This window comes from Oratosquilla oratoria, chromosome 26 (genome assembly GCF_046742065.1).
Source record: "Oratosquilla oratoria isolate Oo_2021 chromosome 26, ASM4674206v1, whole genome shotgun sequence".
Lineage (NCBI taxonomy): Eukaryota > Metazoa > Arthropoda > Malacostraca > Stomatopoda > Squillidae > Oratosquilla > Oratosquilla oratoria.
In genome coordinates this window covers 38,695,146-38,710,288 of record NC_134802.1, presented here as the reverse complement: position 1 = coordinate 38,710,288, position 15,143 = coordinate 38,695,146, and the positions used below count along the sequence as shown (strand labels likewise).

Below are 15,143 nucleotides of genomic sequence, written 5' to 3'. Positions count from 1 at the left end.
CATCCATCCGTCTCACCCTCAATTGTCCCCTCAAGTTCACTCCATCCACCTGTCTGCCAGACCTCTTTTGCTAATAGGTTTTCACCCACCTTTCCATGTGTCCATACCATTCCAATAATTTCATTAGCCCTCTCTGCCATCTCCTTCTCCACTCCCACTCTCCTCTTCATTTCTCACCTTATCCAACCTTGTAATCCCTATTGTACTTCTTAATACACATTTAAGCTTCACCTTTGTGCCTCTCTCAAGTCTCTCCCAACTTCTAACTACTCGTTATAGAAATAATACACGTCCCCCTTTCCTTTGTAAGGAGGAACTCTCCCACACACACACACACCCTCCCTTCAGTACACATTACACAACCTAACCAGCCTACCCACTATAACCATTCCATCATTTGTCACACTCCACACAACACCTACCCAACCCAGATAGCTTACCAGTTCTCATCATTTTCAAAACTCCGTGTACCTCATATTTTCCCATATCTCTTTCATTTTCTCCCATCAATAATTTTCCTAGCTTCCTAACAAAACACCTTTTTATTATTTTCAAAGATTTGTCCTGCTCCTACCCCATTTTACATCTGCTCTCCTCTTTGCTTCCATCACATTAGTTTTACATCTTTCTTCTTAAACCTCCCATATGCTTCCCTAGTCCTACTTTGCGACCAATTCACATTGGCTCGCTTGTTCTCTTCTACTGCCATCTTCACCTTTTCATCCCACCATTCACTCCCCTTCCTTCTATCCCCTCCCATCCTCCTTGTCCAACATATCATCTTTGCATGCATCCAATATATCCATTCTTCTTCTACTTGAAACTTGAGGCAACAATTATTATCATTTCTTACAGGAGACCCACAGCCCTAGGACCCACAGAGTTCGATTATAGGTCACTCGTTAATTTTTCATTATCATCTAAAAAGAGCATCTAGTAGTAACATGTATAGAAGTAAAAGAAAGTAAAAAATCTAAAAAGAGCATCTAGTAGTAACATGTATAGAAGTAAAAGAAAGTAAAAAATCTAAAAAGAGCATCTAGTAGTAACATGTATAGAAGTAAAAAATCTAAAAAGAGCATCTAGTAGTAACATGTATAGAAGTAAAAGAAAGTAAAAAATCTAAAAAGAGCATCTAGTAGTAACATGTATAGAAGTAAAAGAAAAGCTGGTGATGGACAATAGTGGTTACAAGCTTGGAGTTAATACTAAATGAAACATATATCACATACATACATATACCAAAGGCCTTTTCCCCCTACACGGGGGGTAGCCAAAAAGAAAAAGGCATAGAAACCACTCCTACCCATTCCATTTCCAATACATTCCACTCCCCTCCACCCTCCCTCTTATCTTGACACCTCCTGGATGACGGGTCATCCCTGCATCCTGTCCACTACCCTGGGTCAGAAGCAGTGTCGCAAGACACAGCACATCCACAACAAGGCTGCTTCATAAATTCGGCGACACCCCCCTCTTTGTCCCCTCATGCAGAAAAGGAGAAGACAGGGAGAAATCCCTTCGGGCTGTGTCAAATTTTTTTCTCATACATATTTCCTCACCCCCCATCCCCCACCCACTCCCCCTCATGCATCACAGCATCATCTATAAACAGTTCACAACATCTTACCTGATGATAGAGGAGGAGCTGTGGGAATGATGTTCACATGGGCTTTTACATCCTTAGTGTTGTGATCCACGGTGACCTTAGTGATGACTTCCAGGTTCTCCTGTCCAGAAAAATTAGTTCTTTAAAGACAAAACCTCAGCAACTAGAACACCTCCATCATAACCATAAACATGATTCAAATTGACAGCACTAAGGGAATGAAGCAATGTAAGAAAAGATTCATGGATATTCGTGTAACAACTTTATCTTCTTGGTAAGAAAGAGTATGTTCAAGACTATTAATATGATAAACTTTAGACCTTTTATTGTCAAACCCACAATCAACAGAAACTTACACCACTTTTGCTTTTTGCCTGACGTTTCATTCCAGTTGAAGTTCTCTCTGGAGAGGACTTCCTCTTGAAATTGCGTCCTGATCGTGTGCGAGAGATTTCTATATCATCTTCTGTCAGATCTATATCAGAGACAGATAGTATTGATTCTGAAAGAGTTAATAAATTAAAGTCAGCTCAGGGATGGAAAGAAAAATGAAAATGGAAAAAAAATATATATATATATATATATATATATATATATATATATATATATACATCTATGAAAAAATATATATATATATATATATATATATACATCACATACATACACACATATATATATATCTATTGATCTATGAAAAGAGCACATTTTCAAATCAATGTGTATCAAACACTCAGTTTGACACAGCCTCTAAACTTGGAAGTCCCACCACCATTACTGCCACACCTACCTAATGTATCTGCATCTTCATTGATAGTGGACAGTGGACCTGGTGAAGGATCCCTTAAACTTCTCCTGTTCTCCGATCCATAATTGGTACTTAACATTTGAAGTCGTTCTTTTGTTTCGTTAAAATCACCCTGTCTTAGCAAATCTACCACCATACCAATCTGTGAGGCCTGTAAAAAAAAGTTAGATTCATCAGTAAAATAATAACAAAAGAATGTAATAAGAGACAGAAAATCTTTAGTGCCATCTGAAATACTTTTTAGATACTTGGGTGCAAATGTGGCAGGGAAAGGTGGAGTGAAGATGGAGGTAGAATGTAGATTGAGAGAAGTGAGTAAATGCCTTGGTGGATTAAAAAGTGTAATGAGGAATAGACATTTGGGAATGGATGCTAAGAGGAGACTGTATGAAGGAGTGATTGTGCCAACAGCACTACATGGGGCAGAAACATGGAAAATAAGAGAGGAAGAGAGAAGGAGTTTGAATGTGTTTGAGATGAGGTGTCTGAGAAGTATGATGGGGGTTACTAGGCTAGATAGAGTGAGAAATGAAGAGGTGAGGAGGAGAACAGGGGTGGAAAGGGAGTTGGGAGATAGGGTTGATGAAAGAGTATTAGGATGGTTTGGACACATGGAAAGAATGAGTGAAGACTAGTAAAAGAGGTATGGAAGGCAGATGTGGAGGGAGTGAACACGAGGGGACGTCCTAGGATGAGGTGGATGGATGGGGTGAAGGGGGCTTTGGGGAGGAGGGGAATGTCTGTTGAGGAAGGACAGGAGAGGACAGAAGATAGGGGTGAATGGAGAATGGTTGTATATGGATGATGTTGTGATGCATGAGGTGGAATGGGCAGGGGGATGGGGGGTGAGGTAGTATCTGTGATCAAAATTTGACGCAGCCCGAAGGGATTTCTCCCCGTCTTCTCCTGCTATACATGGGGGGGTCGCTGATTTGATGAAGCGGCCTTGCTGTGGATGTGCTGTGTCTTGCGACCCTGCTTCTGACCCAGGGCAGTGGACAAGGTGCAGGGATGACCCATCATTCGGGAGGTGCTAAGATAAGAGGGAAGAGGGAGGGTGGAGGGGTGTGGAGTGTATTCAGGGATGGAATGGGTGGGAATGATTTTATGCCTTTTCCTTTTTGGTTACCTCCCTTGTAAGGGGGAAAAAGCCTTGGTATATGTATGTATGTATGCCATCTGAAATCTAAGTGACAACCCGCTTAAGATTGTGTTTTCAGGTGAAGGTGACAGAGAGCACTGATGGAATTTTAAGTAGCTAAGATGATTTTCTCTAACATCTTTACATCACCACCACATGCAGATACAGGGTGTAGATCCAACTCTGTCCATCGCCTGTGCCAAGTCGGCCCATTTTTTGATAGCCAACTCGGCCCATTTAGTATAGTATGTCAATCTTGTTTCATTTTCTTCCACATACACTAAATAAATTCTTAGTACTTTTCTATATATTTACTTTCTTCACATGTATATTTGAAATGCTGCAGAACACACGCACAGCAATATTATGCAATGGCAGGCGTAAAGGTTCTATTCTTCCTTTCCATACATTGTTTGGAAAAAAAAAAAAAAAAAAAAATGCTGAGAGAGAGATGACTGGATGGAGAGGAGATAAATGCAAGGAAGGGAGATGAGAGAGAGAAAGAGAGAGGAGCGACGTGAAATGCCTTGCACCGTTGGACGGTGGTGATGCAGCCTCATGATGAAAAGTGGTTTGGGATTTATATTATTCTAGCAGAATAATCTTGACACTACACTATATGGAGTTCAATGCATTGAATCCTCATTAAGTCTGAACCATAGCTTACTTAATCTGGTTAGGAACCTTCTTTATACAAGCACTACACTATAAGGAGTTCAATGTATTGAATCCTCATCCAAATTTTGATTGTTCGACTCTCAATGTAAGCTTACTTCAAGGAATATATTATAAATTGGTGACAGTTTATCACAGTACAACATACTAGTCACAAGTTTTTTTGGTCTCACAATATACTGTTCTGTTTCATTTACTTTAAACTTGAGTATCTCGAAACAAGTTCATGAACCAAATTTTGATTGCTCAACTCTCAATGTAAGCTTACTTCAAGGAAAAATATTATAAGTAGGCGACAGTTTATCACAGTACAACATTTTAGTCACAAGTTACTTCCTCTATGGGTAATGGCTGATCACTGTTTGGTGTGTCGGCAAATAGTGTGTCCAATAGGAAGTTAGAAGATAGGGTGGATGAAAGAGTATTGGGATAGTTTGGACACATGGAAAGAATGAGTGAAGAAAGACTAGTATAAGAGGTGTGGAAGGCAGAGATGGAAGGAGTGAACATGAGGGGGGGGAGGAAGTTAGAAGAAAGGGTGGATGAAAGAGTGTTGGGATGGTTTGAACACATGGAAAGAATGAGTGTTGAAATACTATTAGAAGAGGTGTGGAAGACAGAGAATGGTAGGAGTGAACATGAGGGGGCATCCAAGGATGAGATGGATGGATGGAGGTAAAAGGGACATTGGGAAAGAGGGGAATGTCTGTTGAGTAAGGACGGGAGAGGAGAGATGACAGGGGCGAATGGAGAATGGCTGGGTACGGATGATGCTGTGATGCATGAAGGGAAGTGGAAGGGGGGTATGTGTGAAAAATAAATTGACAGAGACAGACAGACAGACAGACAGAGAGAGAGGGGGGGGGTAGGTGTGCCCACCAATTTAATGAAGCAGCCTTGCTGTGGATGTGCTGTGTCTTATGACATTGCTTCTGACCCAGGGCAGTGGGCGAGATGCAGGGATGAACTCATCCAGGAGGTGCCAAGATACGAGGGAGGGAAGTGGGTGGATGGGAGTGGAGTATGTGGGGATGGAATGGGTGGGAGTGGTTTTTATCCCTTTGTTTTTTGGCTACCTCCCTTGTAAGGGGGAAAAAGCCTTTGGTATATATATATATATATATATATATATATAGTGAGTCCTCCTTATATGATAATTCTTTATCCAGTAAATTCACAGTTATGGTATTTGGTAATTACTACCCTCGATTCTATTTATGGTAAGAAAAATTCAGATACGGTATCTGCTAGATATTTTGAACAGGAAAGAGCAGGGAGAAGGTACGTCTGCCATATCCTATTATTAATGTTATAATGGGTTCAGTATATGGTAATTTCAATTTGAGGTAAGGTTTTCAGGAACTCCTGTGTACCGTAGAACGAGGACTTGTATATATATGTATCATTTCAACATCCAGAACATGACATTTGGTTGTCCTGGGGGTCTCTTTACACAAAAACTGCAGCTTCCAGTTACAAACCTCTGTGCAAATACAATGCCTCAACTTACCAAATCAGACTTCTCCTTTTCCAAAACCAGCCTCCTGTTCCTTTCCACATCAAACAAATGTTTGGCATTACGAAGCTTCAATTCCAGGCTTGTTACTTCAGACCGAGTTTTGTTCAATTGCGCTTGTAATTTCTGCACTTCCCCTTCCAAACAGATGGTCTTACCCCAAGTATCTTCACAGTTTTGAAGGAATTCCAGAAATTCTGTCATGAAGGAAAGAGAAAATTTCCAGTAAATGAAAGGGAGGAGAGTGAGGGATGGGAGAGGGATGGGAGTGGAATTGGTATATGCATTTTGATTGTAACTACCTTCTTGATTGGGGTGAAAAACCCTTAGTATATAGATTATTACAAGCCCAAGCTAAAGATCCTAAAGATAAATGTGCCATCCCAATATGGAAAAAATTCTAAAGTTTTTGATCAAGCAAATAGGAGGGGGAAGAGATAGATACAGATACATGATTTTCTTATTTACACAGTTCTTAACCAGCTACAATAAAGCTTGAATCACGTGAAAATAACTTAACGAAACATCAAATTCCAGTATGACACCATATGTTCAAGGGACCTGAATGACCTCAGGTCATTCTATCCTTTCTATATCATCTTTTTCTATATTATGAACAAAAGCAAAGAACTTACTGTCCTCTGAACCACTACTGAGGACCTTGAAGAGGCGAACAAGGTCATCATAATCTGCAACCAAACTTGTCATTGCTGGGGAAAGAATGGGTCCTCATTAAGCATCACTAACAAAAAGCCATAAGCAAATAAAATAATGAACATCAATTACCTGAGCTACAGGTTCCTGAAATTTCTTTATAATTATTAAAGAATATCATCAATTGTTGCCCAAGTTTCTATCTACATACTAAGGTCCTCTTCTCCCTTGTAAGAAAGTTAGCCAGTTAAGGTACAGACCCACCCGTCGTTTCCCTCTCAATGGGTGGTGGATGGGAGTGAAATGGATATGTGCCTGGGCTGGCTACCCCCCTTATAAGGAGGAAGAGGCCCCTGATATAGATAAACTTGTGCAACATTTGCAACTTTTCAAAAAATTTCACTGAAAGGAAATCCACAGCCACACAGTTAACAATGGCCTTCAGACCCTCTATAGATGAACAAGAACATTTCACTGGCAAAAACTAGCACTTCTATCATTGGGGACAATATTGTGGTAGTATTAGAACTAACACAGTGAAGAGTTGCATTGGTTTAGATATGCAACAAAGGAGATAGAAGGAATAGTGATGATGGAGGAAATGGGATATCAGGAAGGGGGCCAGTTGGAAGATCAAGAACATGGAGAGGAAGTGAAGCAAGTTATGCAACAATTTTGAAAAGACCAGTCAATCAATCTGTTGCCCCTGTTCTCTCTTACAGACCTGTAACCTTCATATAACTGGCAACAACCTCTGGGAGTGACCACAAGTCACTCGAGGGAAATAAGTTGTTTGGTTGGCTAGGGCTGTGCAGTAGCCCAGTGGATACTGTGTTAAACTTATGAGCAGGTGGTTAAGAGTGTGATTCCCTGGACACACTGTGGGCTTGCTGCATTGGTTCCTGACAGCCCTAGTCAGGTGGGGAGGTGACCCAATATTGGCCCAAAAAAACCCAGCAGCTTACCACAACTGACAGGGCCGTGCCCTTCCTCCCCTTTTGAGTTGGCTAGAGACTGCCAGTATGGGGTACCACACTGCAGAATGAATCATGGTCCCGTGTGGTGGCTGCACCTGAGGTATTTGAATCTGTGGACAGGCTCGCTGTAATGGTACTGTTTCAATACTGGATGGTGTCCTGAGCACAGGTGCACCAGTGTGGATTCCACCAGGTGTGGGAGTTAAGTGAAGCTTTCATCTGAGGGATGGTTCAAGTGGATTTTGGGAGTCTGTCCTTAAGGGTTTATTCAGAGATATGAGTGTGTTGGATGGATACTTTGGTACTGGTAGCAGGTTGTTGTTGTCATTCCATAGACTGTCTCACCGAGCAGCCCCATCTCCCTGAGGAATGCCACAGCTGGAACAGTTTTCCCACAAATCCCTTATAGAGTATATGTTGTGTTGTTGGCATGCATAATTGTGTACAATGTAACATTCCATAAAATGTTGTATAGTATAGGGTGAAGTATTACAACCTGGACAGTTTTATGTGATGCAGTCATCCAACCTCTTCTGGTAACTTAGAAGGGCTGGATGGTGTGAACACTGCAGCCTGGCCAGGTGGAATCTGTCCTCTTGTGGGAGAAAGAATTCAGAGGGATAGATATCAGGGGGTCAGGTGGAATCTGTCATAGGACCTCCCCACCACCTTCAACATCCAATTTGGAAGGCAATGGGGACCAAACTATCATGAGAAACCCTTGCCACCCCAGTAGATAGGACAGATCCCTGATGGCAGGCTGTTATAGATGTTTGTATAATATGCTACAAGTGTAGTTCCCCTTCTCCCATTCTGTTGGTGGCATTTTGAGAAATGCAGTGTGAGGGGTGTGTGGTGTGTAGGGTTTTGGCATAGAATTGTGTTCCTGTAATTTCCATGTGGTGTTCTATGACGCAACCCAAAGGGATCTCTCCCCGTCTTCTCCTTTTCTACATGAGGGGACGGAGAGGGGGAGTCACTGAATTAATGAAGCGGCCTTGCTGTGGATGTGCTGTGTCTTGTGACACTGCTTCTGACCCAGGGCAGTGGACAAGATGCAGGGATGACCTGTCATCCATGAGGTGCCAAAATAAGAGGGAGGGGAGTGGAGTATGTAGGGGATAGAATGGGTGGGAGTGGTTTCTATGCCTTTGTTTTTTGGCTACCTCCCATGTAAGAGGAAAGAAAGCCTTTGGTATATGTATGTATGTATGTTCTATGGGGAAGACTTTGGTTTCTGTATGCAGGTGCCCAACTGGGGTGGCTTTGGTGCATCTTGTTATTACTCTGTCCCATTATGTAAAGGTTTTAAATTTTCTTTATTCTGCCTTGTTGACTGTTGGGAACCACAGGAATTATGATGTCCTATACTTATCTATCTATATGCCAAAGGCTTATTCCCCCATCATAAGGGAGGTAGCTAAGTCAAAAGGTATCCACCCAGTCCCATCCACCACCTTTGCTCCTACACAATATAGCGATATAAAACTAAATATTCATTATGTAAATTATAATATACCAAAATATTTTCTTGGCAGAAATCAATAACAGAAATCCCTCCTAAAAGCAAATACACTACTGACACGGAGCTGCGACTATAGGTTTGAGATACCATATTGTCTTTGTCCAGTCCTGTCAATGTTAGTTTAATAATGGCATTGACATTGTATACCAGGTGGTCTCCCACTCCAAGTGATGTCATTATGCTACATATCTTTAAAATAGTGCTAGAGCTGAAATTTGTGCTTTTCTTCAATCTATGAAACTCCTCTACACCCCTGCAGTCTGATCGGATGCCAAAACTGGCTGTCAACATCCTTGAAGAAAACAGTGACTACCTCTACAATTACAGGTACTGCATTACTAAATGCAGGTTAGGTTAGACTAGATGGATTTATCATACTTTAATTTCTTCAACCTCCACATCTATCAAACCAAAGATGGTGCCTCGAGCAGTTGCCATGGTTCAGTTTGTTAGCATATCTAGCTAGGTCAAACACCGCTAGAGGCGCCACCTTCTATGATGTTCGCCAATAGCATGTCATTTTAGGCACACGCCATTCAAACAGCCAAATTTACATACCGCGGAAAATTTAATTCATAAAAATGTCACACGAGTGTATTTTACTACGATAATACTAAATTTCAACCAATCACATCATCAGTTACATATCATTACATAGAAACATGAAAATAACATGGCAGCCTGCATTCAGCAGTAAATCGAAAATTTGTTAATGTTTCAACGAGAAAAATGAGCTAGAAAATTCCAATGAATGGGTAACAGTCCCAAATAAACAGAAACTACTAGTCTCACAGACTATTCTGATACCAAAACAAGGGCAGGGTATCACGGGATAGCTGAGAAATCGTAAGTAGAAATTGAGTTTTTTCTATTAGGTCAGGTAACAACAATGTAAAACTTATTGTGGCATCTCAGCCGCCGATGCAGATGTGTCTACCGAATCATCTTTGCAAGCTTTATCATGATCTACACTGGTACTCTACCCTAATCATCCTAATGTAAGTTACTAAAAGCAATATGCTATACTGCTTCTAGTAACTTTTTCTGTTTTTGCTTTCTGCCAAGAAAAACGTATATCACATTGGTGTATTACAATTGACAAAACATTTCATTCTTATTGCTACATTGTGTAGGTATGCACTTCTAAAAATCTACCTTTTAGTCCCGAGTCCCTGGGTATCACAGTGTTGCAAACTTGGACCACAAGGTTACAGGTAAAATGACAAGTGGTAAAGATAGAGATTAGGTTTGGTATGGTGGTTTGACCATCCAGTGGAAACTGTTCAGGCAATCTCAATGCTACACAATCAAGTCTATCATGATCAGATTATTATATTATATGTCACTTTAGTGTAAGAAAATAATACCCAAGATCTAGGAATCTAATCACGAGAGGTTGTATTGTTACTGTACATGAATGACAGCCTGGTCGATCTTAACACTACAGATTCAAACTACAATATAGAAAGTATATTCACCAATTATAGCATTCGCAGGCAGCCTAAAACATACACAAATAAACTTACCCATACGTAAGGTGAAATCACCGAATGAGGACCATGGATTTCGGTCTGGACGTTCTCTTTTAAACTGGAATCTATGCTGGACAAATTTAAAATATTGACGTTTGGATCAAAATGTTTAATAGAATTCTAATACTATAACCTCTTTCATTGTTAAGTATTGACACTAGAAATGGTTAGTTGGCATTCTCAGGTCAGTTTGACAATAACAAAAATATTTCCATCTTCAACTTCGTTTGAAGGTATAAACAACATAATTTGGGTATGTAAATAGAAAAGCAAGTATTATAAGTTCATTTAAACAATAAATATACTTTACCTTATCCTAGCCAATGAGGTGCATTACTAATTATCCTGGAGATTATTCTAAACACACAAATAATCCACCCCACACCACCGTTAGCTCCCACAGAAATTTAAAATCGGATTTAGACAACGCGCCGTTACGATCTAAACAGAACTTGTGATTGGTCGCAGCTGAGCCAATGAAAACTCCCATTTAAATCTGGTAACAAAATTCGTGCGGTAAGCGAATATATTATTTTTCAGTGCACACCGAATATTATGATTTCTTATAGATTTTTATAAAAAGAAATTCTAAGGAAGGTTCTAAATCTATGAAATCAATTCACTTTGATGTTTTAATTGCGGCAGCTTGAACGTGGAAGTAACGGTGAGGGTATTTGTGGAAGTATATTACAAATTTTTGTCCATCTCAGTAATCGTATTTTTAGTTTTCTATCCAGATTAAGGTTGCCAGCAGTGGCGTGTAGATGGGGGGAAGGGGAAGAGTTGGTTACCCCCGGGCATCCAAATAGTGGGGAGGCATCCAATCAGATTATTTGGGGGAAAATAACTTAATAGGTACTCACATCACTGGTGAAAAATGTAGTAACACATTTGTAAATCACAACTAACACCACAGCCGGACGAAAGAAAGAGTTGCGTAAGCGAAACTATATATTTCGAGTCTTAACTGCAATCCTTTTCAGTAGTACAAAGTGGAAGGAGGGTGCTATCTTAAATAGCAACCTCTTACAAAAGAAAGGGAACATGGAAAATAATAAAAGTGACTACCCCAACCCTATGTGACCTGAGGATGACATGAGGTCGGGTCAGGGGGAGGGGGAGGAAGCTTGTTGACAATATATTTGGTGATGAATAGTCCTGAAATAATGTCTGGGGTCCATTGACCCTTGGAAATATTCATCGTGGGCAGATATTCAATTAATGTGGATTCCACCATTTTCCTTCTGAACCCACAGCCTGATTTATAAACAAAAAGGGTCAGATTTCTCCCAGCCCATACGGTGATTAAATTTATTTACGCGTTGAAACACGGCTGAATTTTCTTGGCCATACTTAATCGACCTCTTGTCTTGGTTCTGGCTTGGCTGAGGGCTTTATCCAGGAACCAGTGGGGGTAAGCTAATTTTGTTAATTTGGACCTGATAGAAGTTAATTCATGTTCTAAAAATTGGGGGCTACAAATCCTAAAGGCTCGGAGAAGAAGTCCCGAAGCTACACTCCTTCTAATGTGATCTGGGTGATGACTGAAGAAATGAAGGTAACTTCCTGAATGGGTGTTCTTTCTAAAAAGAGTAAAGGCAAGCTTATTCCCATTCCTCATAATTAAGGTGTCTAAAAATGGGATTTTGTCATCTTTTTCCCATTCTACTTTGAACTTGATGTTAGTTGACACACAGGAAACCCACAGTCGGAGAAAATAAACTTCGAATAAAGAAGAATCCTATATTTCGGCTATGAACTGTAGCCCTCTTCAGGTACTTTCCTGAAGAGGGCTACAGATGCTTTCTTTTGTTGAGCCTTGACATCGTCTTGAATATATTTTTTGAATTTCGTTTATTCGTGTTATCTTACTTCATCTTCAAAATTCCTTTCGGACAGTTCGGGTCATACCTCTGGCTAATGTTCTTATACGCCTCAATCTGATCGCCTCGTGAACATCTATAGGCCAGAGTGGACAGTTCTAGTTTCATGATTCTTTCTTCATAGTTGAGTCCTTTCAGTAGTGGTACTATTTTTCTATACATATGTATACACACACAGAGAAAATTAAAAGTAGATTATACCAATATAAATGATTAATTTTAGGATTAAATTAGCTTAGCCGAGCATAAACGAGACTTGAGGTCACACAGGACGTCTTACTCACTCGTTCAGCACGCTGACCAATCTGGACATTTGCCCCACTGGGATGAGGTCGAGGTCCTACACATGGGATTAAAAAGAGACACGAGGAAGACTGTTGAAGCTGTCTATATTAATTCTTATGAAAATAACAGGAAAGGTTTCGTTTGTTTATCGAAGGCAGCAAGTAAATTAATAATAAATACGATTGGCAAACGCATACATGGTACGGGAATGGGAATCCCCAGACAGCCAGCGGGATGACCTGTTCATGTCCCCGTCTTCGAGTGTAATTGTCAGAAGCAAAGCCAGACGTAATGGCAATTGTAGGAACAAAATTAAGGGGTCCACTATCACTTAACAGTGTTGGAAATGGATTATATAATCACTGGCTTAGAAACGGAGAGGAAAAAATGGTGGAGGAGTCATGTTCTTGGCTAAGAAAAAATGAATGTGACGAAGGTTACAAATGGAGGGAACATTGTAGAAATATCACGATAAGAGTTGAAGATAACGAAATGAAAAAGCGAGTGTTTGTGGTGATTTATGTGCCCCCTAAAACGGGTTTTTAGAGAGAGATTACTCTAAATTATTAAAAGATACAAAGATTTCATTAAATGGGGCTCTGAAAGATGGAGGAAACGTGGTACTTCTGGGAGATTTTAACTGCAAAGAAATCTTTTGGGAGGAAATGACAGTGAAAGGTGGAGAGGAATAATGGGGAAATGTATTTTTTGACATAGCTATGGGATATACAATGACACAATGGGTAAAAAAAAAACAGCAGATATAGAAATAATGAAGAACCGTCGAGACTAGATTTATTCTTTACGTCAGAACCTGAAATTGGAGATAAAACTGAGTAGAAGACACCGATAGGGAAAACTGATTACATATTACTTGAGCTAGAACTAAAGGAGGAAGTATATATGGGGAGAAATGAGAAATACAGAAAAGAGATACTAGTATATAGTAAAACGGACTTTGTGAAACTTAAAGAAAATTGTCAAGAAGCGACCTGGGAAAATTCTACAATGAAGAGACGAGAGTGGAAGAAAAATGGAGGCTTCTGATGGAAATATATAATGAAGGGGTGGATGAATATGTAAGAAGATAAAAACAGGAAAAAGTGAATATTAAGTGTTGGTTTAACAGGTGCAGTGAGGCAAAATAAATAAACAAATAAATAAATAGATAAATAAATAAATAAAAATAAACAAATAAATAAAGCTTATGAAAGATGAGAAAATATAAAAAATAATAGAAAGTGGCACATATATACCAATGAAAGGAATGATTATGTAAAATACGCAGGAAAGAAAAAACACACAAAAAAGACATAATAGAAAGATGTAAGGATCAACCAAAACTATTCTATAGATATGTGAAAGGGAAATTGAAAAACAAGCAAGAAATAGAGAAACTACGCCAAGGGAACATAGAATACACAGAAGATATAGAAATGGCTGAGGTCATGAGTAAATATTTCAAGTCTGTTTTCGCTAGAGAAAATGTATGGCACTAGGATGAAGGACGAGAAGTGAGGTCCCACCCTATGGGGGAAATAATAACAACACGAGCAGAAATAATGGACCAAATAGCAAACCTTGATGTCAGGAAATCACACGGCCCGGATGGAATTGCAAACTGGATACTAAAGGAGTGTAAAGAAGTATTAGTAGGCAAAATATATAAGATGCTCACTTAAGGAAAAAATATCAGAAGACTGGAAAAAGGTTAACGTTGTACCAATATATAAAGGAAGAAACAAGGAAGCCCCAACAAATTACAGACCGGATTCCCTTACAAGCACCGTAGCCAAAATTTGTGAAAAAAGTTATCAAAAGTAGATGGATAAAACATCTGGAGGAGAACAACATACTAAACCCGAGATAGTTTGGATTCAGACAGGGAAGATCATGTGCCACAAATCTGATCTGTTTTTACTCAAGTCTATTAGATATAATACAGTAAAGGGACGGATGGGCTGATTGTGTTTTCCTAGACCCACAAAAAGCTTTTGATAAAGTGCCACACAGAAAACTATGAAACTATTAAGAAAACTGAAAACCATAGGAGGGGTACAAGGTAAACTACTGGAATGGATGGAGGATTTCCTGCGTGGAAGAAAATTCAGAGTAGTGCTCAGAGGTAAGGGTTCTACTTGGAAAGAGGTGGTTAGTGGAGTTCCACAGGGATCGGTACTGACTCCAATAATGTTTGCTATTTATGTGAATGGCATGGACGAGGGTATGGGCAGTTACATGAACTTCTTTGCTGATGACGCAAATTTGTTGAGAAAAGTGAGAAATGAAGTAGAGTGAGTCGCTGCAGAAAGATCTGAACAAACTTTGGGAATGGAGTCAGAGTTGGGAAGTGGACTTCAACATTAAGAAATGTAGTACAGTGGAATTTGGAAAAAAAATAAAAACAGGGTATCAGGACAATATAAAATCGGCGAAATGGAAGTAAAGAAAGTGGGATTTGAAAAAAGGCCTGAGAGTAATCATCACAAAGGACATGTCCCCTGATAAACAAATAAACAAAATTGTAGGAGAAACCTACAA

At 39.7% G+C, this 15,143-nt stretch overlaps 1 protein-coding gene across 3 annotated transcripts in view; it reads right to left on the bottom strand.

Moving 5' to 3' along the window:
* Positions 1-10,883, bottom strand: part of LOC143039469 (rac GTPase-activating protein 1-like) — a 29,398-nt gene extending 18,515 nt beyond the window's left edge. For 2 of the 3 annotated variants that reach the window (XM_076209566.1, XM_076209568.1), the window contains exons 1-7: positions 10,745-10,883; positions 10,429-10,499; positions 6,382-6,456; positions 5,741-5,943; positions 2,397-2,565; positions 1,966-2,111; positions 1,631-1,730 (exon numbers count right to left, since the gene is read on the bottom strand). In XM_076209566.1, coding sequence (XP_076065681.1) covers positions 1,631-1,730; positions 1,966-2,111; positions 2,397-2,565; positions 5,741-5,943; positions 6,382-6,456; positions 10,429-10,432 — 697 coding nt within the window. In that variant the 5' untranslated portion in view covers positions 10,433-10,499; positions 10,745-10,883. Of the gene's footprint in view, positions 1-1,630; positions 1,731-1,965; positions 2,112-2,396; positions 2,566-5,740; positions 5,944-6,381; positions 6,457-10,428; positions 10,505-10,744 lie in introns of all 3 variants that reach the window. The other variant, XM_076209567.1, reaches the window with a different exon arrangement.
* Between the last annotated feature and the right edge of the window lie 4,260 nt (positions 10,884-15,143).